This window comes from Chroicocephalus ridibundus, unplaced genomic scaffold (genome assembly GCF_963924245.1).
Source record: "Chroicocephalus ridibundus unplaced genomic scaffold, bChrRid1.1 SCAFFOLD_684, whole genome shotgun sequence".
NCBI lineage: Eukaryota > Metazoa > Chordata > Aves > Charadriiformes > Laridae > Chroicocephalus > Chroicocephalus ridibundus.
Genome location: NW_026961320.1, coordinates 1 through 24,970, shown reverse-complemented (window position 1 = coordinate 24,970; position 24,970 = coordinate 1). Strand labels below are relative to the sequence as shown.

Here is a 24,970-nt window from a genome sequence, read left to right as displayed (position 1 = left end):
CCATAGGACCCCCCCAAACACCCCCTGGGACCCCCAGAGACCCCCCCCAGACCCCCCAAAACCCCACAGAAACACCAACCCCCCCTTGGGACCCCCCCATGACCCCCCCAATACCCCATAGGAGCCCCCCAACCCTCCCCCCCCGGGACCCCCAGACCCCCAGGGACCCCCCCAAATGCCCCCTGGGACCCCAGAGACACCCCCGCACAGACCCCCCAAAACCCCACAGAACCCCCCAACCCCCCCCTTGGGACCCCCCCCCCCATGACCCCCCCAATACCCCATAGGACCCCCCCAAACCCTTCCTGGCACCCCAAGGGACCCCCCCAGACCCCCAGGGACCCCCCCAAATGCTCCCAGGGGCCCCCCCAGACCCCATAGGAGCCCCCCGAATGCCCCCTGGGACCCACAGGGACCCCCCCCCAGACCCCCCAAAACTCCACAGAAACACCCAACCCCCCCTTGGGACCCCCCCATGACCCCCCCAATACCCCATAGGACCCCCCCCCAAACCCCTCCTGGCACCCCAAGGGACCCCCCCAGACCCCCAGGGACCCCCCCAAATGCTCCCAGGGCCCCCCCAGACCCCATAGGACCCCCCCGAATGCCCCCTGGGACCCCCAGAGACCCCCCCCAGACCCCCTAAAACCCCACGGAACGCCCCAAACCCCCCCATGACCCCCCCCAGTACCCCATAGGACCCCCCCCCCACAGACCCCCAGGGGACCCCAAGGGACCCCCCAGATGCCATTTGGGACACCCCCCCCCCCCAAACACCCCCATGACCCCATGGGACTCCCCCCCCCCCCCTCACCTTCCGGAGGCGTCGGGGGGGTCCGGGGGGGTGACGGGGCAGGGGCTCAGCCCCCCCCTTCAAGAGATCGTCCCGGGAACGCGAACGGGGACGGGAAGGGGGGGGTGACCCCCCCCAGGGATCCCCCCAAAAATTCCTCCGAGCGCCAGCGCCCCCGGGGGGGGGGAGGGGAAGGGGGGGTGGGGGGGCGCCGTCGGGGGACCCAGGCATCCGGGGCTTCGTGGAGGGAGCTGATGTCGCTGGGGGGGGGACCTGGGGGGGGCGGGGGAGGAAGCGTTAATGCCCCATTGGGGGGTAAATAATCCCTGGGGGGGGGGGGGGGGTGTTAAATATTGGGAGGGGGGCAAAAAAAAGCGGGTGGGGGCAGCCCCATGGGGGGGTAAATAAACCCTGGGGGTGGTAAATATCCCGGGGGGGGGGTCAAATGGGAGGGAGACTGCCCCATTGTGGGGGTAAATGCCCGGGGGGGGGGCTATTAACTCATGGGGGGGGAATTGGGGGGGTTGATGCCCCTGGGGGGGGGTAAAATGGGGGGGGGCTGATGCCCCATGGAGGGGGGGCTACTGTCCCATGGGGTGGTAATCGGGGGGAGGTTGATGCCTCATGGAGGGGGGGGTAAATGCCTTGGGGGGGTAAAATGGGGGGGGAGCTTGTACCCCACCGGGGGGGAATCGGGAGGGGTTGATGCCCCTGGGGGGGGCAGAAAGGGAGGGGGGGGGAATTGCCCCATGGGGGGGCAATTGGGAGGGGTTGATGCCCCATGGGGTCTTTGATGCCCCCCCGGGGGGTAAAACGGAGGGGCTACTGCTCCATGGGGGGGTAATTGGGGGTGTGGATGCCTCTGGGGGGGTAAAACTGGGGGGGGGAAATTGCCCCATGGGGGGTAAATGCCCTGGGCGGGCAAACTGGGAGGGGCTACTGTCCCATGGAGGGGGGTAACTGGGGGGGGTTGATGCCCCACGGGGAGGGTAAATGCCCCACGGAGGGTTACTCGGGGGGGGGGTCGATGCCCCACGGTGGGTGGGTGGGGGGGGGGGGATTAATTGATTAATTGTGGGTTAATTGTGGGCCCCCCCCCCCCCCACCCAGCACCTACCTGCCCTCGACGGGGGGTAGCGCCGCGGGGTTCGAAGGCACCGATTTGCTCCTCCAGGTAACGCAGGACGGCGGGGGGGGGCGCGGGGGGGCCTGTGGGGAGCGGGGGGGGGGGGGGATATGACACCCCAATATTTTGGCGGGGGGGGGGGGCCCAAGCATCAGGCCCCCCCCCACCCCGCCCTCAATGTTCAGGTCACCCATCCAGCCCGCTGACGGGCCGGACCCTGCTTAGCTTCACCCCCCGCCCCCCGTTCCCCAGCACCCAATGGGGCGGGGGTGGATTAAAGGGGGGGGGGGGGGATGATTGACAGCTGTCAATCAACGCCGCCCCCCCCCCCAAATGATTGACAGCTGTCAATCGACCGCCGCGACCTCACCTGACACCACGCTGCCATCGCTGTCACGCAGCAGGGGCACCTGGGAGCTCTGGCTGCTGGCTGTCGGGGGGGGGGGAAAGGGGGGGGGGAAGGTGGCACCTCAGTGTCATTGTCACACACACCCCCCCCCCCATACCGGCGCCACCCCGCGGTGTCCCCCAGCGTCACTCACCCAGGGTCCGGAGGGCCAGGAGGGCGGGGGGGGGCCGTAAATTCCGCTCATGGCTCCGGAGGTCGCTGCCTTTCCCCGCCAGGTACACTGCGGGGAGGGGACACAAGTGTCCCCGGGGGGGGGGGGGGGGGGTGTGTGTTCCGGTGACGTCCCCTTCCCCGGGGAGGGGACACAGGCATCCTGGACCCCCACCCCAGGGGACCCAGAGTGCCCCAGGGGACCCCGATGCGCCCCAGGGGACCCGAGGGGACCCCAAGGGACCCTACCCCACCCCAGGGGACCCCAAGGAGTGCCCCAGGAGACCCCAGGTGACACCAGGGGACCCCAGGGGACCCCGTCACACCCCAGGAGACCCCAGGTGACACCAGGGGGACCCCATCGCACCCCAGGGGACCCCACGCCAGGGGAGCCGGGGAGCACCCCAGGGGGACAAGCAGGGGACCCCAGGGACCCCAAGGAGTGCCCCAGGAGACCCCAGGTGACACCAGGGGACCCCAGGGGACCCCAAGGGACCCTACCCCACCCCAGGTGACACCAGGGGACCCCAGGGGACCCCAAGGGACCCTACCCCACCCCAGGGGGACCCCAAGGAGTGTCCCAGGAGACCCCAGGTGACGACACCAGGGGACCCCAGGGGACCCTGTCACACCCCAGGAGACCCCAGGAGTGCCCCCAGGGGACCCCAGGTGACACCAGGTGACACCAGGGGGACCCCATCGCACCCCAGGAGACCCCACGCCAGGGGAGCCGGGAGCGCCCCAGGGGACAAGCAGGGGACCCCAGGGGACCCTACCCCACCCCAGGGGACCCCAAGGAGTGCTCCAGGAGACCCCAGGTGACACCAGGGGACCCCAAGGAACCCCAGGGGACCCCATCACACCCCAGGAGACCCCAGGTGACACCAGGGGACCCCATCACACCCCCGGGGGACCCCAGGAGTGCCCACAGGAGACCCCAGGGGACCCCACACCAGGGGAGCCGGGAGCGCCCCAGGGGACAAGCAGGGGACCCCAGGGGACCCCAAGGGACCTCAAGGGACCCTACCCCACCCCAGGTGACACCAGGGGACCCCAGGGGACCCCAAGGGACCTCAAGGGATCCTACCCCACCCCAGGAGACACCAGGGGACCCCATCGCACCCCAGGAGACCCCACACCAGGGGAGCCGGGAGCGCCCCAGGGGACAAGCAGGGGACCCCAGGGGACCCCAAGGGACCCTCCCCCCACCCCAGGGGACCCCAGGGGACACCCCCCCCCCCCCAGGGCCAAGGGCGGGGGGCACTCACGGGCCTCGGGGCAGCAGCAGCGGTGGGGACAGCAGGGACAGCGCAGGTAGCAGCAGCAGGTGTGGGGGCAGCACTGGCACCAGCACAGCCCCAGCAGCAGCGCCCCCAGCGCCCCCCCCCAGCGCCACCAGCACCACGAAGAGCCAGTCTGGGGGGCGGGGGGGGGGGGGTCAGAGGGGGCACCCGGGCGTCCGGGTGACCCCAAAGTCCCCTATAGATCCCGGGGGGGTACATCCAGGTGCCTGGGTGCTCCCCTGACCCCCCCTTTAGATCCCGGGGGGGGACACCCAGGCGTCCGGGTGACCCCAAGGTCCCCTATAGATCCTGGGGGGGGGACACCCAAGTGCCTGGGTGACCCCAAGGTCCCCTATAGATCCCGGGGGGGGGACACCCAAGTGTCTGCGTGGTCCCCTGACCCCCCCTTTAGATCCCGGGGGGGGACACCCAGGTGTCCAGGTGACCCCAAAGTCCCCTATAGATCCCGGGGGGGGGGACACCCAGGCATCCAGGTGACCCCAAGGTCCCCTATAGATCCCGGGAGGGGACACCCAGGCGTCCGGGTGACCCCAAGGTCCCCTATAGATCCCAGGGGGGTACATCCAGGTGCCTGGGTGGTCCCCTGACCCCCCCTTTAGATCCCAGGGGGGGACACCCAAGTGTCTGCGTGGTCCCCTGACCCCCCCTATAGATCCTGGGGGGGGACACCCAGGCGTCCAGGTGACCCCAAGGTCCCCTATAGATCCTGGGGGGGGACACCCAGGGATCCGGGTGACCCCAAAGTCCCCTATAGATCCCGGGGGGGGACACCCAAGTGTCTGCGTGGTCCCCTGACCCCCCCTTTAGATCCCGGGGGGGGACACCCAGGCGTCTGGGTGACCCCAAGGTCCCCTATAGATCCTGGGGGGGGACACCCAAGTGCCTGGGTGACCCCAAGGTCCCCTATAGATCCCAGGGGGGTATATCCAGGTGCCTGGGTGCTCCCCTGACCCCCCCTTTAGATCCTGGGGGGGGACACCCAAGTGTCTCGGTGACCCCAAAGTCCCCTATAGATCCCGGGGGGGGGGACACCCAGGCATCCGGGTGACCCCAAGGTCCCCTATAGATCCCAGGGGGGTACATCCAGGTGCCTGGGTGGTCCCCTGACCCCCCCTGTAGATCCCAGGGGGGGACACCCAAGTGCCTGGGTGACCCCAAGGTCCCCTATAGATCCCGGGGGGGGACACCCAAGTGTCTGCGTGGTCCCCTGACCCCCCCTTTAGATCCCGGGGGGGGGACACCCAGGCGTCCAGGTGACCCCAAAGTCCCCTATAGATCCTGGGGGGGGACACCCAAGTGTCTGGGTGACCCCAAAGTCCCCTATAGATCCTGGGGGGGGACACCCCCAAGTGTCTGGGTGTCCCCAAGGTCCCCTATAGATCCCGGGGGGGGGACCCAGGCACCCAGACACCCCCCAAACCTCTCTATACCACCTGGGGGTGTGTCCCCCCCCCGGGCACCTGGGTGTCGTGTCCCCCCCCCAGGACGCCTGGGTGTCCCCCCCCCGGGGACGCCTGAGTGTCGCGTTCCCCCCGGGACGCCTGTGTGTCCCCCCCCCGGACGCCTGGATGTCCCCCTCCCCCGGACACCTGGGTCCCTTTGGGGGGTGGGGGGGGGGTGGGGGGGTTGGAAAGGGGGTTCCCAGCCACCTGGGGGGGTGTGTGTGTATGTGTCCCCCCCCGGGGACGCCTGGGGGGGTGTGTGTCCCCCCCCCTGTACCTGGCAGGGTCCCCAGCTGGACGCCCGGCAAGAGGTCGGTGGCCTCCGATAGGGACCCTGGGGGGACACAAGGGACACCAAAGGCCGGGGGGGGGCGCGGGGGGGGGGGGGGGGGCATCAGGGGACCCAGGCGTCCGGGGAGGGGGGCACCCAGGCGTCCCCGGGGGGGGGGACACACACGCAGACACTCCCACCCCCCCCCCCCACCCCCCCGAGGGGACCCAGGCGTTCGGGTGGTCCCAATACACCCCCCCCCACCCCCCCCAGGGAGCTGTGCTGGCCTCCCAGTCCTTCCCAGTACAGCCCAGTCCTTCCCAGTACGGGCCAGTCCTTCCCAGTATGGGCCAGTCCCTCCCAGTGCTCTCCCAGTCCCTTCCAGTGCTCTCCCAGGCCCTCCCAGTACAGCCCAGTCCCTCCCAGTGCTCTCCCAGTCCCCCCCAGTCCCTTCCAGTGCTCTCCCAGTCCTTCCCAGTACGGGCCAGTCCCTCCCAGTGCTCTCCCAGTCCCCCCTAGTCCCTTCCAGTGCTCTCCCAGTCCCCCCTAGTACAGCCCAGTCCCTACCAGTGCTCTCCCAGTCCCCCCCAGTCCCTGCCAGTGCTCTCCCAGTCCTTCCCAGTATGGGCCAGTCCCTCCCAGTGCTCTCCCAGTCCCCCCCAGTCCCTTCCAGTGCTCTTCCAGGCCCTCCCAGTACAGCCCAGTCCCTCCCAGTGCTCTCCCAGTCCCCCCCCAGTCCCTTCCAGTGCTCTCCCAGTCCTTCCCAGTATGGGCCAGTCCCTCCCAGTGCTCTCCCAGTCCTTCCCAGTCCCTTCCAGTGCTCTCCCAGGCCCTCCCAGTACAGCCCAGTCCCTTCCAGTGCTCTCCCAGTCCCCACCAGTACAGCCCAGTCCCTCCCAGTGCTCTCCCAGTCCCCCCTAGTCCCTTCCAGTGCTCTCCCAGTCCCCCCCAGTACAGCCCAGTCCCTCCCAGTGCTCTCCCAGTCCCCCCCAGTCCCTTCCAGTGCTCTCCCAGTCCCCCCCAGTACAGCCCAGTCCCTCCCAGTGCTCTCCCAGTCCCCCCCAGTCCCTTCCAGTGCTCTCCCAGTCCTTCCCAGTACGGGCCAGTCCCTCCCAGTGCTCTCCCAGTCCCCCCCAGTCCCTTCCAGTGCTCTCCCAGGCCCTCCCAGTACAGCCCAGTCCCTCCCAGTGCTCTCCCAGTCCCCCCCAGTCCCTTCCAGTGCTCTCCCAGTCCCCCCCAGTACAGCCCAGTCCCTCCCAGTGCTCTCCCAGTCCCCCCCAGTCCCTTCCAGTGCTCTTCCAGGCCCTCCCAGTACAGCCCAGTCCCTCCCAGTGCTCTCCCAGTCCCCCCCCAGTCCCTTCCAGTGCTCTCCCAGTCCTTCCCAGTATGGGCCAGTCCCTCCCAGTGCTCTCCCAGTCCCCCCCAGTCCCTTCCAGTGCTCTCCCAGTCCCCCCCAGTCCCTTCCAGTGCTCTCCCAGTCCTTCCCAGTACGGGCCAGTCCCTCCCAGTGCTCTCCCAGTCCCCCCCAGTCCCTTCCAGTGCTCTCCCAGGCCCTCCCAGTACAGCCCAGTCCCTCCCAGTGCTCTCCCAGTCCCCCCCAGTCCCTTCCAGTGCTCTCCCAGTCCCCCCCAGTACAGCCCAGTCCCTCCCAGTGCTCTCCCAGTCCCCCCCAGTCCCTTCCAGTGCTCTCCCAGTCCTTCCCAGTATGGGCCAGTCCCTCCCAGTGCTCTCCCAGTCCCTCCCAGTACAGCCCAGTCCGTCCCAGTGTTCTCCCGGTCCCTCCTTCCCACTACTTCCCAGTCCCGCCCAGCACTCCCGATCCTTCCCATTATAGCCCAGCCCCTCCCAGTACTCTCCCAGTCCCTCCCAGTGCCCTTTCAGTAACCTCCAGTCCCTCCCAGTGGCCTCCCAGTGCCTCCCAGTCTCTCCTAGCGTTCTCTCAGTACCTCCCAGTGCCCTTCTAGCACCCTCCGAGTCTCTCCCAGTACAGCCCAGTGCCCTCCCAGTACTTCCCAGTGCCTTTCAGTCTCTCCTAGTGCCCTCCCAGTGCCTTCCCAGTGCCTCCCAGTCTCTCCCAGTATCTCCCAGCGCCCTTCTAGCGCCCTCTGAGTCTCTCCCAGTACAGCCCAGCGCCCTCCCAGTACAGCACAGTCCCTCTTGAGCCCTCTGAGGCGTTCCCAGTCCATCCCAGTGCCTCCCAGTGACTTCTGGTCTCTCCTAGTGCCTGACCAGTGCCTCACAGTCTCTCCCAGTACCTCCCAGTGCCCTTCTAGGGCTCTCCAAGTCTCTCCCAGTACAGCCCAGTGCCCTCCCAGTACTTCCCAGTCCCTCTTGAGCCCACTGAGGCATTCCCAGTCCCTCCCAGTGCTCTCCCAGTGCCTTCCGGTCTCTCCCAGTGGCTTCCAGTCCTTCCCAGTGCTCTCCCAGTGCCTCCCAGTACTTCCCAGTATATCCCAGTGGCCTTCTAGTGCCCTCCGAGTCTCTCCCAGTACAGCCCAGTGCCCTCCCAGTACAGCCCAGTGCCCTCCCAGTACTTCCCAGTGCCTTTCAGTCTCTCCTAGTGCCCTCCCAGTGCCTTCCCAGTGCCTCCCAGTCTCTCCCAGTACCTCCCAGTGCCCTTCTAGTGCCCTCCCAGTCTCTCCCAGTACCTCCCAGTGCCCTTCTAGTGCCCTCCCAGTCTCTCCCAGTACAGCCCAGTGCCCTCCCAGTACTTCCCAGTCCCTCTTGAGCCCTCTGAGGCATTCCCAGTCCCTCCCAGTGCCCTCCCAGTGCCTCCCAGTCTCTCTCAGTCCCTCCCAGTGCCCTCCCAGTGCCTCCCAGTGCCTCCCAGTACTTCCCAGTACTTCCCAGTGCCCTTCTAGTGCCTTCTGAGTCTCTCCCAATACAGCCCAGTGCCCTCCCAGTACTTCCCAGTGCCTTCCAGTCTCTCCTAGTGCCTGACCAGTGACCTCCCAGTCCCTCCCAGTCTCTCCCAGTACCTCCCAGTGCCCTCCGAGTCTCTCCCAGTACAGCCCAGTGCCCTCCCAGTACTTCCCAGTCCCTCTTGAGCCCTCTGAGGCATTCCCAGTCCCTCCCAGTGCCCTCCCGGTGCCCCCCTCAACCCTCCCAGTGCCTCCCAGTGCCTCACCCAGTACGACCAGTTCAGCCACGGCCTCGTTGTTGCCCTCCAGGTCCTGGGTGGAGGTGACGGTGCAGATGTAGATGCCGCTGTCACCCCACGCCGCCGGGCCCAGGCTCAGCTCCGCCCCTGCCAACCCCGCACGCCTGGGTCCCTCGGGTGACAAGGTGACCCCCGGCCCCGGTGACATCACACCCCCCACCCCCACCCCGGTGACATCCCTGGTGACACCTCTGGGGTCCCCATCCCACCCCGGTGACACCCTGGTGACATCTGGTGACACCCCTGGGGTCCCCACACCCCCTCGGTGACACCCCGGGGACACCCTGGTGACACCCCTGGGGTCCCCACACCCCCTCGGTGACACCCTGGGGACACCCCGGGAACCCCCCAGACCCCCGTGACACCTGTGGGGTCCTCACCCACCCCGGTGACACCCTGGGGACACCCCTGGGGACACCCCAGACCCCAGTGACTTCCCTGGTGACACCCCTGGGGTCCCCACCCCACCATGGTGACACCCCGGTGACACCCTGGTGACACCCCTGGGGTGCCCCCAGACCCCGGTGACATCCCTGGTGACACCTCTGGGGTCCCCATCCCACCCCGGTGACACCCTGGGGACACCCCTGGGGACACCCCAGACCCCAGTGACTTCCCTGGTGACACCGCTGGGGTCCCCACCCCACCATGGTGACACCCTGGTGACACCCGGTGACACCCCTGGGGTCCCCCAGACCTCCGGTGACATCCCTGGAGGACCCCCCCAGAGCCGTGTGACACCCTGGTGACACCTGGTGACACCCCTGTGACCTCCCCCAAAGTCCTCCCCCCAGCGCCCTGTGACACCCTGTGACATCGTCCCCAACCCTGGTGGCATCCCAGTGTCACCTCCCCAACCCTGGTGACACCCCCGGTGTCCCCCTCAGACCCCCGTGACGTTGTCCCCAGCCCCTGCGACGCCCCTGTGACGTGTCCCCCCCCCCGCCCCCCCGACCTCGGTGACACCCTGGGACACCTCCGTCACCCTCCCGACGTGTGTGCGTCCCCCCCCCCAATGTCCCCAACGTCCCCACCTCCCAAGATGGTGACGCCGCGTCCCCTGTAGAAGTCCCCGAGGGTGACAACGCCACCCTGCTTGGTGGCCACGATGCGGACGGTGCGGGCGGCATCCGGGCAGGGGGAGGTGACGTCGGGGCTGTCCCCAGGGGAGGTGACGATCCCGTTGTTGTCCCCTGATGGGGTGGGACAGAAGGACTTGTACTTCCAGGTGACAATGGGGGGGTCGGGGGCCACCGTCTGGTAGTGACACCGGAGCAGGACAGGCTGGAAGAGCAGGGCCACCGTCCGGGGGTCTGTCACTGTCACCTGTAAGGGGGTGACAGGGGCTGGGGGGGTGACATCGGCAACCAGTTAGGGGGGTGGCACCGTGGCACCTTGCTGTCACCTCCCCGTCACCTCCCCCCTGGTCCCTGTCACCCCTCTATGACCTGTCACCCTCCCCCCCCCAAGGTCTTGTCATCCACTGTCACCCCCTGTCACCTCCCTGTCACCCCTCTGGGACCTGTCACCCCCTGTCACCCCCTGCCACCTCCCCCCTGGCTCCTGTCACCCCTCAGACTTGTCACCCCCTGTCACCTCCCCCTGGGACCTGTCACCCCCTGTCACCTCCTGGCCACCCCCCAGCTCCTGTCACCCCCTGTCACCTCCTATCACCTCCCCTGGTCCTTGTCACCCCCTGTCACCTCCCTGGGACTTGTCACCCCCTGTCATCCCCTGTCACCTCCCTGTCACCTCCTCTGGTCCTTGTCACCCCCTGTCACCCCCCGTCACCTCCCCCTGGCTCCTGCCACTCCCCTGGCTCCTGTCACTCCCTGTCACCTCCTTGTCACCCCCCTGGGACCTGTCACCCCCTGTCACCTCCTGTCACCCCTCTGGGACCTGTCACCCCCTGTCACCCCCTGCCACCTCCCCCCTGGCTCCTGTCACCCCCTGTCACCTCCCCCTGGGACCTGTCACCCCCCTGGCCACCCCCCAGCTCCTGTCACCCCCTGTCACCCCTGTCACCTCCTATCACCTCCCCTGGTCCTTGTCACCCCGTCACCCCCCTGGGACTTGTCACCCCCCCATCACCCCCCGTCACCTCGTGCCACCCCCCTGGCTCCTGTCACCTCCTCTGGTCCCTGTCACCCCCTGTCACCTCCTCTGGTCCCTGTCACCGCCTGTCACCTCTCTGTCACCTCCTGTCACCTCCTCTGGTCCCTGTCACCGCCTGTCACCTCCTGTCACCTCCCTGTCACCCCCTGTCACCTCCTCTGGTCCCTGTCACCCCCTGTCACCTCCTCTGGTCCCTGTCACCTCCTGTCACCCCCTGTCACCTCCTGTCACCTCCTCTGGTCCCTGTCACCCCCTGTCACCTCCTGTCACCTCCCTGTCACCCCCTGTCACCTCCTCTGGTCCCTGTCACCCCCTGTCACCTCCTGTCACCCCCTGTCACCCCTGTCACCCCCTGTCACCTCCTCTGGTCCCTGTCACCCCCTGTCACCCCCTGTCACCTCCTGTCACCTCCTCTGGTCCCTGTCACCCCCTGTCACCTCCTGTCACCCCCTGTCACCCCCTGTCACCTCCTCTGGTCCCTGTCACCCCCTGTCACGCCCCGGGACCTGTCACCCCCCGTCACCCCTCAGTTGCCCCCCAGAGCCCCCCCCCCCTTAATTCCCCCTCCGTTACCCCCAAAACCCCGAATTACCCCCCTCAATTAGCCCCCAGCCCCTAATTACCCCCCTTAATTAGCCCCAGGTCCCTTAATTACCCCCTTCGTTACCCCTCAAGACCCTTACTTACCCCCTTAATTAGCACCCGGACCCCTTATTACTCCCCCAATTACCCCCCAGCCCCTTAATTACCCCTGTAATTCCTCCTAGACCCCCCGCCCCTTAATTAGCCCTGAGACCCTTAATTACCCCCTCAATTAACCCCCAGGTCCCTAATTAACCCCCAAGACCCCCTCTGCCCCCCCCCAATCACCCCCCTAAAGACCCCCCAGCCCCTAATTACCCACCCAATTACCCCCCGAGCACCTTAATTACCCCCCTCAATTAGCCCTCAGCCCCTAATTACCCCCTTAATTACCCGTAATTACCCCTCAGTTAACACCCAGGCCCCTAATTACCCCCCAGGACCCCCTTTGCCCCTCTCAGTTGCCCCCCGAGCCCCCCCCCAGCCCCTAATTACCCCCCTAGCTCCCCCCCAAGCCTCTTAATTACTCCCTCAATTAGCCCCCAGCCCCTAATTACCCCCTTAATCACCCCCCAAACCCCTAATTGCCCCCTCAATTAACCCCTAGGCCCCTAGTTACCCCCCAAGACCCCTCTTCCTCCCCCTCCCAAATTACCCCCTCAATTAACCCCCAGCCCCCAATTAGCCCCCCTTAGCTCCCCCCCCAGGACCTTAATTACCCCCCAGTCCCTTGATTAGCCCGTTAATTAGCCCCCCCAACCCGCTTAATTAGCCCCCGGGCCCACCCAGCAGCGCCAGGAGCGCGGCCATGACGGCGGCCATGATGGCGGCGGCAGGTGTGGGCGTGGCCGGGCGCACCTGGACACGCCCCCCCCCACGGGCCACGCCCCCGGCTCCACCTGGGCGGGCTCATGAAGCGGGAGGGGCGCCCTCCCGCCCCCCCCCCCCCCCCGCTCCCGCTGCGGTGGTTCCGCCCAGGTGCCCGCCAGGCCACGCCCCCTCCGGGCAGGTGCGGGCGCGACCATTGCGGCGGCGCCGTAGGGGGGGGGGGGGGGGAAGAGGGGAAAATGGGGGAAAAAAGAGGGGAAAAAAGGGGTTCAACCCCGCCCTCTCCACTTTGGTGGGGGTTTCGGCGCCCCCCCGCCATGCCCCATTAGCCTGGGAAGGGGGGGGAAAGGGGACTGGGAGGAGCGGGCTCATCGTGACACCCCCCCCCCCCCAGAGTGGTTCGGTCGGCGCCGTGCTGGAGGGCGGGGCTACGGGTGGAGGGCGTGGCCAGGGGCGGGGGGCGGGGCTTAAGCCCTTTCCGGGGGGGCGGGGCCACACACGCGACTCGGGGTCCCAGTTGCCCCCAGAGTTTTGGGGGGACCCAGGGGGTTGGGGGGGGCACCCAGGAGTCCGGACCCCCCCCCGCCTCCCCAAAAAGGGGGACCCAAGTGTGTTCGGGGGGGGGGGGGGGGCACCCAGGAGTTCAGGGGGGATGTAGGAGTTTGGGACCCCCCCCGCCCCAAAAAGGGGCACCCAAGAGTTCGGGGGAGGGGACCCAGGAGTTCAGACCCAGGAGTCGGGGGGACACCCCCCCCCCCAACAAAAGGGGGACCCAGGAGTTCGGGGGGGACCCAAGAGTTCGGGACCCCCCCCAAAAGGGGGACACAGGGGTCCGGGACCCCCCCCCATAGAGGGGACCCAGGAGTCCAGGACCCCCCCCCCCCCCCAAGAAGGGACCCAGGGGTTCGGGACCCCCCCCCCAAAAAGGGGACCCAGGAGTCGGGGGGGGGGGTCCCAGGCCGGGGGGTGGGGGTGGGGGTGACACCCAGGCGTCCGTTCCAGTGGGTGCCACAGGCCCAGTGTGTGTCTCCCAAGGGACCCGGGGGGGGGGTCGGGGGAGGGGGGGGGGGGATGGACGATGACGATGACACCCGGGGGGTGGCCCTGCCCTCCCCCCCCCCCCCCCCCCCCGGTACATATTCCCAGTCGTTTCCCCCCCCCCCCAACCCTCACCCTCGGCCCCCCCGCCACCGCCCGGACGCCTGGGTCCCCTCCTGGGGCACCCCCACCTCCCAGTGGTACGTGGGGAGATTTGGGGGGGGGGGGAAGGAAAACGGGGGGGGGGGTGGAGAGTGTCCCCCGGACGCCTGGGGGTCCCCAAGGGTCCCCATGGGGTCATGACCCCCCCCCACTCCAGAACACCTGGGTCGTCCGTCCCCCCCCCCCTCCCCAAACGCCTGGGTGCCCCCCGATGCCTGGGGGTCCCCATGGGCTTATGACCCCCCCACACCCCCCACCCCCCCCGGGCCCCGGGACAACTGGGTCCCCCCCCCCCCCCACAGACGCCCCCCCGATGCCTGGGTCCCCAAAGGTCCCCATGGGGTCACGATATCCCCCCCCCCCCCAACCCCCGACCCAGCCTGGGGGGCGACCAACAGCCCCCCCAGTGGCCCAGGGGACCCAGGTGTCCTAACTCTCCCCCCCCCCCCTTTTTTTTATCCCCCCCCCCGGGGGGGGGTGACATCACCCTGTCCTGGGGACAAATGTCCCCTTGTGGCTTTGGTGGCGCTGCCAGGCTCCGAGGGGACCCAGGCGTCCGGCCCCCCCCCCGCCCCGCTGCCCCCTGGGGACCCAACCGTGCCTGGGTGGCCCCCCCCCGCCCCCCCCCCCCCCCCAGGCGCCTGGGTGCCCCCAAAGCCCTGGTGCCCCCCCCCAAACACCTGGGAATTCCCCCCGAACCCCTGCCCTCCCCCCCCCCCCCCCCGACACTTGGGTCCCCCCCAAATCCATGGGTCGTCCCCCCCCCGGACACCTGGGTCCCCCCGAACCCATGGGGCCCCCCCCAAATCCATGGGTCCCCCCCAATCCATGGGTCCCCCCCCCGGACACCTGGGTCCCCCCCAAATCCATGGGTCCCCCCGAATCCATGAGACCCCCCCCCCAGACACTTGGGTCCCCCCCAAATCCATGGGTCCCCCCCGAATCCATTGGTCCCCCCCCCGGACACCTGGGTCCCCCCCAAATCCATGGGTCCCCCCCAAATCCATGGGTACCCCCCCCGGACACCTGGGCCCCCCCGAACCCATGGGGCCCCTCCCAAATCCATGGGTCCCCCCCAAATCCATGGGTCCCCCCCAAATCCATGGGTCCCCCCAAATCCATGAGACCCCCCCCCAGACACCTGGGTCCCCCCCGAATCCATGGGTCCCCCCGAATCCATGGGTCCCCCCCCAGACACCTGGGTCCCCCCCCAAACACCTGGGTCCCCCCGAATCCATGGGTCCCCCCCAATCCATGGGTCCCCCCCCCCGAACACCTGGGTCCCCCCGAATCCATGAGACCCCCCCCAGACACTTGGGTCCCCCCCAAACACCTGGGTCCCCCCCCGGACACCTGGGTCCCCCCCGAACCCATGGGGCCCCTCCCAAATCCATGGGTCCCCCCCCCCGGACACCTGGGCCCCCCCCAAATCCATGGGGTCCCCCCCAGTCCATGGGTCCCCCCCCCGGACACCTGGGTCCCCCCCAAATCCATGGGTCCCCCCGAACCCATGGGTCCCCCCCCGGACATCTGGGTCCCCCCATACTTGGGGGGCGGGGGGGTCAATGGGGCCTGTGTGTCCCATGGGGGGGACCCAGGCGTCCGGGGGTGGGGGGGGGACACACAGAGGGTCCCTTTGTCCCCTGGGGCCGTGGGGGTGACACCGGCGCGTGAGGAATTTGTCCCATGGCAGCGTGGGGGGGGACCCAGGCGTCCGGGGAGGGGACAGGGGTGGTGTTGGGGGGGGGGGGGGACACGGGGACACACGTCCTTGGTGTTGTCACCCGGCCCCCGGCACCGCCTGGGACCGTCAGGCGCTGGGGACAATGGGGACAATGGGGGACAGTGATGGGGGGGGGGTAGAGGGACAGGGGACAATGGGGACAGTGGGGGACAATAGGGGACAGTGGGGACAAGGGGGAGACGGGGACAATGGGGACAGTGGGGGGCCAGGGATGAGGGGGATGGTGGGGACACTGGGGGGACACTGGGGGACACTGGGGGACACTGAGGGGACAGGGATGGGGGGACAGTGAGGGGACACTGGGGACACGGGGGGGACAGGGATGGGGGGGACAGTGGGGACAGTAGGGACACTGGGGACACTGGGGGGATAGGGACGAGGGGGACAGTGGGGACATTGGGGGGACAGTGGGGGACACTGGGGACACTGGGGGGACAGGGACGAGGGGGACAGTGGGGACAGTGGGGGGACACTGGGGGACAGTGGGGACACGGGGGGGACAGGGATGAGGGGGACACTGGGGGACAGTGGGGACAATGGGGGACACTGGGGGGACAGGGACGAGGGGGACAGTGGGTACAGTGTGGGGACACTGGGGACACGGGGGGGACAGGGATGGGGGGGACAGTGGGGACAGTGGGGGGACACTGGGGGACACTGGGGACACTGAGGGGACAGGGATGAGGGGGACAGTGGGGACAGGGGGGACAGTAGGGACAATGGGGACACAGGGGGGACAGGGATGAGGAGGACACTGGGGGACACTGGGGGGACAGGGATGAGGGGGACAGGGGGGACAGTGGGGACAATGGGGACACTGGGGGCACAGGGATGAGGGGGACACTGGGGGACACTGGGGGGACAGGGACGAGGGGGACGGGGGGACAGTGTGGGGACACTGGGGACACGGGAGGGACAGGGATGGGGGGGACAGTGGGGGACACCGGGGGGGACAGGGACGAGGGGGACAGTGGGGACAGTGGGGGGACACTGGGGGACACTGGGGACACTGAGGGGACAGGGATGAGGGGGACAGTGGGGACAACGGGGACACTGGGGGGACACTGGGGACACGGGGGGGACGGGGATGGGGGGGACAGTGGGGGACACCGGGGGGACAGGGACGAGGGGGACAGTGGGGACAATGGGGGACACTGGGGGCACAGGGATGAGGGGGACACTGGGGGACACTGGGGGGACAGGGACAAGGGGGACAGGGGGGACAGTGTGGGGACATTGGGGACACGGGGGGGGACAGGGATGGGGGGACGGTGGGGACAGTGGGGACAGGGACAAGGGGGACAGTGGGGACAGTGGGGACAGTAGGGACACTGGGGACACTGGGGGGACAGGGATGAGGGGGACACTGGGGGACACTGGGGGGACAGGGATGAGGGGGACAGTGGGGACAGTGGGGACACTGGGGACACTGAGGGGACAGGGATGAGGGGGACACTGGGGGGACAGGGATGAGGGGGACAGTGGGGACAGTGGGGACACTGGGGACACTGGGGGCACAGGGATGAGGGGGACACTGGGGGACACTGGGGGGACAGGGATGAGGGGGACAGTGGGGACAGTGTGGGGACACTGGGGGGACCCTGGGGACACGGGGGGGACGGGGATGGGGGGGACAGTGGGGGACACCGGGGGGACAGGGACGAGGGGGACAGTGGGGACAATGGGGACACTGGGGGACACTGGGGGGACAGGGACGAGGGGGACAGTGGGGACAGTGGGGGGACATTGGGGACACGGGGGGACAGTGGGGACAGGGACAAGGGGGACAGTGGGGACAGTGGGGACAGTAGGGACACTGGGGACACTGGGGGGACAGGGACGAGGGGGACAGTGGGGACAGTGGGGGGACAGTGGGGGACACTGGGGACACTGAGGGGACAGGGATGAGGGGGACACTGGGCGACACTGGGGGGACAGGGACGAGGGGGACAGTGGGGACAGTGGGGGGGACAGTGGGGGACACTGGGGACACTGAGGGGACAGGGATGAGGGGGACAGTGGGGACAGTGGGGACAATGGGGACATTGGGGACAATGGGGGGGACAGGGGTAATATGGGACACTGGGGACAATAGGGGACACTGGGGACACTGGGGGACACTGGGGGGACAGGGACAATAGAGGACACTGGGGACACTGGGGACACTGGGGACAGGGACAATAGGGGACAGCAGGGGACAGCTGGGACACCGGCAACAGTGGGGACACAGGGGGACAATAGGGGACACGGGGGACAATGGGGACAGTGGGGGATGGAAGGGGGGGACAGTGACCACGGGGACGTTGGGGACAGTGGGGACTCCGGGGGGGGGGGACATTGGGGATGTTGGGGACACCGGGGGACACTGGGAGGGGACACTGGGGACACTGGGAAGGGACATTGAGGATGCCGGGGGATACTGGGGACACTGGGAGGGGACACTGGGGACACTGGGGTGACCCTCTGTGTCCCCCAGCCCCCGCCATGAGACCGGTGGCCGCCACCCTCCCCACCGCCCTGCTGCTGCTGCTGCCGCTCCCCCCAGGTACTGGGAGCACTGGGAGGGACTGGGAGGGACTGGGAGGACCTGGGGGACTGGGAGGACTGGGAGGGACTGGGATGGACTGGGAGCACTGGGAGAACTGGGAGGGACTGGGAGAACTGGGAGGACTGGGAGCACTGGGATGGACTGGGACGGACTGGGATGGACGGGGAGGTCTGGGGGACACTGGGAGGACCTGAGGGGACTGGGAGAACTGGGAGGGACTGGGATGGACTGGGAGGCACCGGGGGGGACTGGGAGGGGACTGGGAGGACTGGGAGGTCTGGGGGGGACTGGGAGCACTGGGAGGACTCAGAGGTCTGGGAGGGACTGGGAGGACTGGGAGGACTTGAGGGGACTGGGAGAACTGGGAGGGACTGGGAGGGACTGGGAGGCACCGGGGGGGACTGGGAGGACTGGGAGGACTGGGGGGGACTGGGAACACTGGGAGGACTCGAGGGGACTGGGAGAACTGGGAGGGACTGGGAGGCACCGGGGGGGACTGGGAGGACTGGGAGGACTGGGGGGGACTGGGAACACTGGGAGGACTCGAGGGGACTGGGAGAACTGGGAGCACTGGGAGGGACTGGGAAGACTGGGATGGACTGGGACGGACTGGGATGGACTGGGACACACTGAGAGGAGTGGGAGGACTGGGACAGACTGGGAGGACTGGGAGCACTGGGAGGGACTGGGAAGACTGGGACAGATGGGGACAGACTGGGACAGACTGGGAGGACTGGGAGCACTGGGATGGACTGGGACGGACTGGGATGGACGGGGAGGTCTGGGGGGCACTGGGAGCACTGGGAGGAACTGGGAGGACTGGGAGCACTGGGATGGACTGGGCGGGACTGGGAGGACTGGGAGGACTCGAGGGGACTGGGAGAACTGCGAGCACTGGGAGGGACTGGGAAGACTGGGGGGGACTGGGACGGACTGGGAGGAGTGGGAGGACTGGGACAGACTGGGAGGACTGGGAGCACTGGGAGGGACTGGGAAGACTGGGACGGACTGGGACGGACAGGGACAGACTGGGAGGACTGGGACGGACTGGATGGACGGGGAGGTCTGTGGGGCACTGGGAGGACCTGAGGGGACTGGGAGAACTGGGAGGGACTGGGATGGACTGGGAGGCACCGGGGGGGACTGGGAGGGACTGGGAGGACTGGGAGGTCTGGGGGGGACTGGGAGCACTGGGAGGACTCGAGGGGACTGGGAGAACTGGGAGCACTGGGAGGGACTGGGAGCACTGGGAGGACTCGAGGGGACTGGGAGAACTGGGAGCACTGGGAGGGACTGGGACGGACTGGGACAGACTGGGAGGAGTGGGAGGACTGGGACAGACTGGGAGGACTGGGAGCACTGGTACGGACTGGGACGAACTGGGAGGACTGGGAGCACTGGGATGGACTGGGACGGACTGGGATGGACAGGGAGGTCTGGGGGACACTGGGAGGACCTGAGGGGACTGGGAGAACTGGGGAGGGACTGGGACAGACAGGGACAGACTGGGACAGACTGGAGGTCTGGGAGGACTGGGACGGACTGGACGGACTGGGATGGACGGGAGGTCTGGGGGGCACTGGGAGGACCTGAGGGGACTGGGAGAACTGGGAAGGACTGGATGACTGGGAGGCACCGGGGGGGACTGGAGGGGCTGGGAGGACTGGGAGGTCTGGGGGGGACTGGGAGGACTGGGAGGGACTGGATGGACTGGGAGGCACCGGGGGGGACTGGGAGGGGCTGGGAGGACTGGGATGGACTGGGACACACTGGGACAGACTGGGACGGACTGGGACGAACTGGGAGGACTGGGAGCACTGGGATGGACTGGGAGGTGCTTGGGGGAGACGGGGAGGGACTGGAAGGACTGGGGAGAACTGGGAGCACTGGGAGAGAGGGGGAGGGTGGGGGGGTGTTGGGGGACTGGGAGGGACTGGGAGGCACTGGGAGGGACTGGGAGGCACTGGGAGGACCCCGTTATTAGGTGCCCGGAACCCCCTTAGAGCAAATAGATTCCCCAAAACCCCACCGTTAGCCCCAAAACCTGCTCAAACCCCCGTTATTAGGCCTAATAACCCCCCCAAACGCCGTTATTAGGCCTAATAACCCCCCCAAACGCCATTATTAGGCCTAATAAACCCCCAAAACTCCGGTTTTCGACGTAATAAACCCCCAAAACTCCATTATCAGCCCTAATAAAGCGCCAAAATGCCATTTTTAGACCTATTAAACCCCCAAAACGCCATTATTAGACATAATAAACCCCCCCAGCTCCATTATTAGGCCTAATAAATCCCCCAAGTCCCCGTTATTAAACCTAATAAACCCTCCAAACACCATTTTTAGACGTAATAACCCCCCCAAATGCCATTATTAGGCCTAATAAATCCCCCAGATCGCCATTATTACACCTAATAAACCCCCAAAATGCCATTTTTAGATGTAATAAACCCCCAAAACACCGTTATTAGGCCTAATAAACCCCGAAAACTCCATTATTAGGCCTAATAAATGCCCCAAAACTCCATTTTTAGACCTAATAAACGCCCCAAAATGCCATTATTAGACCTAATAAAGCCACAAACTCCTTTATTAGACCTAATAAATCCCCCAAAACTCCATTATTAGGCCTCATAAACCCCCAAAACACCATTATTAGGCCTAATAAATGCTCCAAAACCCCATTGTTAGACCTAATAAATCCCCAAATTCCGTTATTAGACCCGAGACCCCAAAAATTCCACTTCTAGACCTAATAAATCCCCCAAAACTCCATTTTTAGACCTAATGAACCCCCAAAACTCCATTATTAGGCCTCATAAACCCCCAAAACTCCATTATTACACCTAATAAACCCCCAAAATGCCATTTTTAGATGTAATAAACCCCCAAAACTCCATTATTAGGCCTAATAAATGCCCCAAACCTCCATTTTTAGACCTAATAAACGCCCCAAAATGCCATTATTAGACCTAATAAACCCCCAAACTCCTTTATTAGACCTAATAAATCCCCCAAAACTCCATTATTAGACCTAATAAACCCCCAAAACACCATTATTAGGCCTAATAAATGCCCCCAAACCCCATTGTTAGACCTAATAAATCCCCAAATTCCGTTATTAGACCCGAGACCCCAAAAATTCCACTTCTAGTCCTAATAAATCCCCCAAAACTCCATTATTACACCTAATAAACCCCCAAAATGCCATTTTTAGATGTAATAAACCCCCAAAACACCATTATTAGGCCTAATAAATGCCCCAAACCTCCATTTTTAGACCTAATAAACGCCCCAAACTCCTTTATTAGACCTAATAAATCCCCCAAAACTCCATTATTAGGCCTCATAAACCCCCAAAACACCATTATTAGGCCTAATAAATGCCCCAAAACCCCATTGTTAGACCTAATAAATCCCCAAATTCCGTTATTAGACCCAAGAGACCCCCAAAACTCAACTTCTAGACCTAATAAATCCCCCAAAACTCCATTTTTAGACCTAATGAACCCCCAAAACACCATTTTTAGCCGTAAGAACCCCCCAAACCGCCATTATTAGGCCAAAAAACCTCCCCCAAAGGCTCTTTTTAGATGTAACGAACCCGCAAACCGCCATTATGAGGCCTAACAAAGCCCCCGACCGCCATAATTAGGCCCAAGAGGCCCCCAACCCCCCGCTATTAGCCCCCGGCTGGGCTCCTCGTCCTTGTCGTCCCCCCCCTCGCCGTGACCCGTTGCCACCCCCCTCCCCAGGGACGTCGGCCGGCCCTTGGGCCGCCTGGATGCCCCCGGAGGTGGCCGGGCTCTCGGGGTCCTGCGTGGCCGTCCCGTGTCGTTTCGGCTACCCGGAGGAGTTGCGACCGGCCGCCGTCCACGGCTTGTGGTATTTCGGGAGCCCTTACCCCAAAAATTACCCCCCCGTGGTGGCCCGTTCCCGGGCGGGGGCCGTCCACGAGAGTTTCACCGGCCGGGCCAAGCTGCTGGGGGACCCGGGGGTCCGCGACTGCTCCCTCCTGCTGGGCCCCCTCAGCCCGGAATTGGCCGGCAAATATTATTTCCGGGGCGATTTGGGGGGTTACAACCAGTACAGCTTCTCCGAACACACCGTCCTGGAGGTCCTGGGTGAGCTGGGGGGGGGATTTTAGGGGGGGGGGGGGGGGATTTTGGGAAGGGGGGGATTTTGGGAAGGGGGGGTCCCGGCACCTGGGTCCATTTTGGGGGGGTTTGGGTGCCCGGGACCCCATTTTAGGGGGGGGATGGACACCTGGGTCCATTTGGGGGGGTTTGGGTGCCCCGTTTTAGGGGGGGGGATGGACACCTGGGTCCATTTTGGGGGGGTTGGGTGTCCGGGACCCCATTTTAGGGGGGGGGATGGACACCTGGGTCCATTTTGGGGGGGTTTGGGTGCCCGGGACCCCATTTTAGGGGGGGGATGGACACCTGGGTCCATTTGGGGGGGGTTTGGGTGCCCCATTTTAGGGGGGGGATGGACACCTGGGTCCATTTTGGGGGGGTTGGGTGTCCGGGACCCCATTTTAGGGGGGGGGATGGACACCTGGGTCCATTTTGGGGGGGTTGGGTGTCCGGGACCCCATTTTAGGGGGGGGGGATGGACACCTGGGTCCATTTTGGGGGGGTTTGGGTGCCCGGGACCCCATTTTAGGGGGGGGATGGACACCTGGGTCCATTTGGGGGGGGTTTGGGTGCCCCATTTTAGGGGTCCCAAACACCCGGGTTCTCTCCCCCCCCCCAGAGGAGCCAGTACTGGAAATCCCCCCCGAACTGGTGGCGGGCGAAGAGGTGGAACTCCGCTGCCGGGTCCCCGATAACTGTCCCCAGCTCCGTCCCCGAGTGGGTTGGGAAGGGATCGAGGACCTTCCGGATGTTTCCGAACGGGAATTACGGGAGGACGCGGCCGGCGCCGCCACCATCTTGGCCTCTTTACGCTTCCGCCCCCGGCGAGAAGATGGCGGCCGGCGGCTGGGCTGCAAGGTGGCCTTCGCCAACAGCAGCCTGGCCTTCGAGGCCACCGTCGCCCTCGACGTTCAGTGTGAGTTTGGGGGGGGGACACACACACGGACGCCTGGGTTACCCCCCCTGGGCACCTGGGCCCATGGGTGGGGGACACCTGGGACCCCCCCCAGACACCTGGGTCCCCCCCTGGATGCTTGGGTCCCCCCCCAGACACCTGGGTCCATGAGTTTGGGACACCTGGGACCCCCCCAGAGACTTGGGTCCCCCCCTGGACACGTGGGTCCATGGGTGGGGGACACCTGGGACCCCCCCAGACACCCGGGACCCCCCCCGGATACCTGGGTCCCCTCCTGGATGCCTGGGTCCATGGGTGGGGGACACCTGGGTCACCCCCCCGGACACCTGGGAACCTCCCGGACACCTGGGCCCATGGGTGGGGGACACGTGGGACCCCCCCGGACACCTGGGAGCCCCCCCGGACACCTGGGCCCATGGGTGGGGGACACCTGGGCCCCCTCTAACCCCCCACCCCTCTCTGCCCCCCAGACGAGCCGCGGGTGCTGGAGGTGTCGGGTCCCGGCGAGGCGGTGGAGGGGACCCCGGTGGAATTGGGGTGCGAAGCCGAAGGGCGTCCCCTGCCCTTGCTCTCCTGGTTCCGGGGGGAGACGGTGTTACGGGAAGAACCGGTTTCCACCGGTCTCAAACTGGTTTGGCCCCGGGTGGAACCGGAGCACGCCGGGACCTACAGCTGCGTGGCCGAGAACCGGCACGGCCGCCACAACCGCAGCCTCCAGCTCCACGTGGCCTGTGAGAGCCTGCAGGGGGCGACCTCGGGGGGGGGGGCATCCCTGGGACCCCCCCTTGGGGCACCCCTGGGTCCCTTCTGGGGGGGTTATTCCTGGGTCCCTTCTGGGGGGGGACACCCCTGGGACCCCCCCTTGGGGCACCCCTGGGTCCCTTCTGGGGGGGTATCCCTGGGACCCCCCCCTTGGGGCACCCCTGGGTCCCTTCTGGGGGGGGGACACCCCTGGGTCCCTTCTGGGGGGGTATCCCTGGGACCCCCCCCTTGGGGCACCCCTGGGTCCCTTCTTGGTGGGGGGACACACCCCTGGGACCCCCCCTTGGGGCACCCCTGGGTCCCTTCTGGGGGGGTTATTGCTGGGTCCCTTCTGGGGGGGTCACCCCTGGGTCCCTTCTGGGCGGGGGACACCCCTGGGACACCCCTTGGGACACTCCTGGGTCCCTTCTGGGGGGGTTATTCCTGGGACCCCCCTTGGGGCACCCCTGGGTCCCTTCTGGGGGGGGGACACCCCTGGGTCCCTTCTGGGGGGGTATCCCTGGGACCCCCCCCTTGGGGCACTCCTGGGTCCCTTCTGGGGGGTTTATTCCTGGGTCCCTTCTGGGGGGGACACCCCTGGGACCCCCCCTCGGGGCACCCCTGGGTCCATTCTTGGTGGGGGGGACACCCCTGGGACCCCCCCCCTTGGGGCACTCCTGGGTCCATTCTTAGGGGGGGGACACGCCTGGGACCCCCCCTCGGGGCACCCTTGGGTCCCTTCTTGGGGGGGGGGTTATTCCTAGGTCCCCCGCCCTGGGACCCACTTTACTGGGTCCCCCCCAGACTGTCACCCCCCTGCCCCCCCCCCCAAACGCCTGAGTCCCCTCCCCGGACTCCTGGGTCCCCCCAGACACCTGGGTGTCCCCCCCACCTCACTCCTTCCCCCCCCCGTCCCCCCCCTTTCCTTCCAGACGCCCCACGTTCCCCCGTCCTCAACGGCTCCCTCTGGGTGGTGGCGGGCGACCCGGTGACGGTGACCTGCGGGGCCTCCAGCCACCCGGCCCCCATCGTGACGGTGGCCCGGGGACGCCGGGTGGTGGCCGCTGCCGTCTACGAGCCCCAGGTGACCATGGCCCTGGCGGCCGCCAGGCCCGAGGACGCCGGGGAGTATCTGTGCCGGGCCGAGAACCAGCACGGGGAGAGCAGCCTGGCCTTCAACCTCACCGTCGAGTGTCAGTTTGGGGGGGGCCGGGGGGGTATTGGGGTCCCTAAGGGGGGATTCAGGTCCCTAAGGGGGGTTTTGGGGTCCCTAGGTGGGGGTTTGGGGGGCCTAAGGGGGGTATTTTGGTCCCCAAGGGGGGTATTGGGGGGTCTAAGGAGGGTATTGGGGGGTCTAAGTGGGGATTTGGGGGGTCTAAGGGGGGTATTGGGGTCCCAAGGGGGGTATTGGGGTCCCTAAGGGGGGATTCGGGTCCCTAAGGGGGGTATTGGGGTCCCTAGGTGGGGGTTTGGGGGGCCTAAGGGGGGTATTGGGGGGTCTAAGG

The 24,970-nt window shown here is 66.8% G+C and overlaps 2 protein-coding genes across 2 annotated transcripts; one reads left to right on the top strand and one right to left on the bottom strand.

The window, feature by feature from the left end:
* Positions 1 to 2,508: 2,508 nt before the first annotated feature.
* On the bottom strand, positions 2,509 to 12,221 carry LOC134509348 (lipolysis-stimulated lipoprotein receptor-like). The gene is made up of 6 exons (XM_063321829.1): positions 12,138 to 12,221; positions 9,690 to 10,001; positions 8,623 to 8,742; positions 5,502 to 5,558; positions 3,747 to 3,894; positions 2,509 to 2,548 (listed from the first exon to the last, which is right to left on the bottom strand). The coding sequence occupies exons 1-6, from the start codon at positions 12,172 to 12,174 to the stop codon at positions 2,509 to 2,511; spliced, it is 714 nt and encodes a 237-aa protein (XP_063177899.1). The 5' UTR covers positions 12,175 to 12,221.
* Positions 12,222 to 13,366: 1,145 nt separating this feature from the next.
* Positions 13,367 to 24,658, top strand: MAG (myelin associated glycoprotein; the record flags this gene model as incomplete). Its single annotated transcript, XM_063321828.1, has 6 exons — positions 13,367 to 13,418; positions 17,601 to 17,669; positions 21,428 to 21,796; positions 22,428 to 22,724; positions 23,195 to 23,455; positions 24,398 to 24,658. Coding segments are annotated over exons 2-6 (1,249 nt in total), but the record flags the coding sequence as incomplete, so codon positions are not given.
* Between the last annotated feature and the right edge of the window lie 312 nt (positions 24,659 to 24,970).

Bases quoted from the DNA above. Each gene is read 5' to 3' on its own strand.
- LOC134509348 (XM_063321829.1), bottom strand. From the start codon at position 12,174: ATGGCCGCCGTCATGGCCGCGCTCCTGGCGCTGCTGG. The intron at 5,559-8,622 runs GTGAGGCACTGG...GTGTCCCCCCAG, and splicing joins GGCTGAACTGGTCGTACTGG to GGTCCCTATCGGAGGCCACC. The intron at 3,895-5,501 runs GTACAGGGGGGG...CCCGCCCCCCAG, and splicing joins CCAGCTGGGGACCCTGCCAG to ACTGGCTCTTCGTGGTGCTG.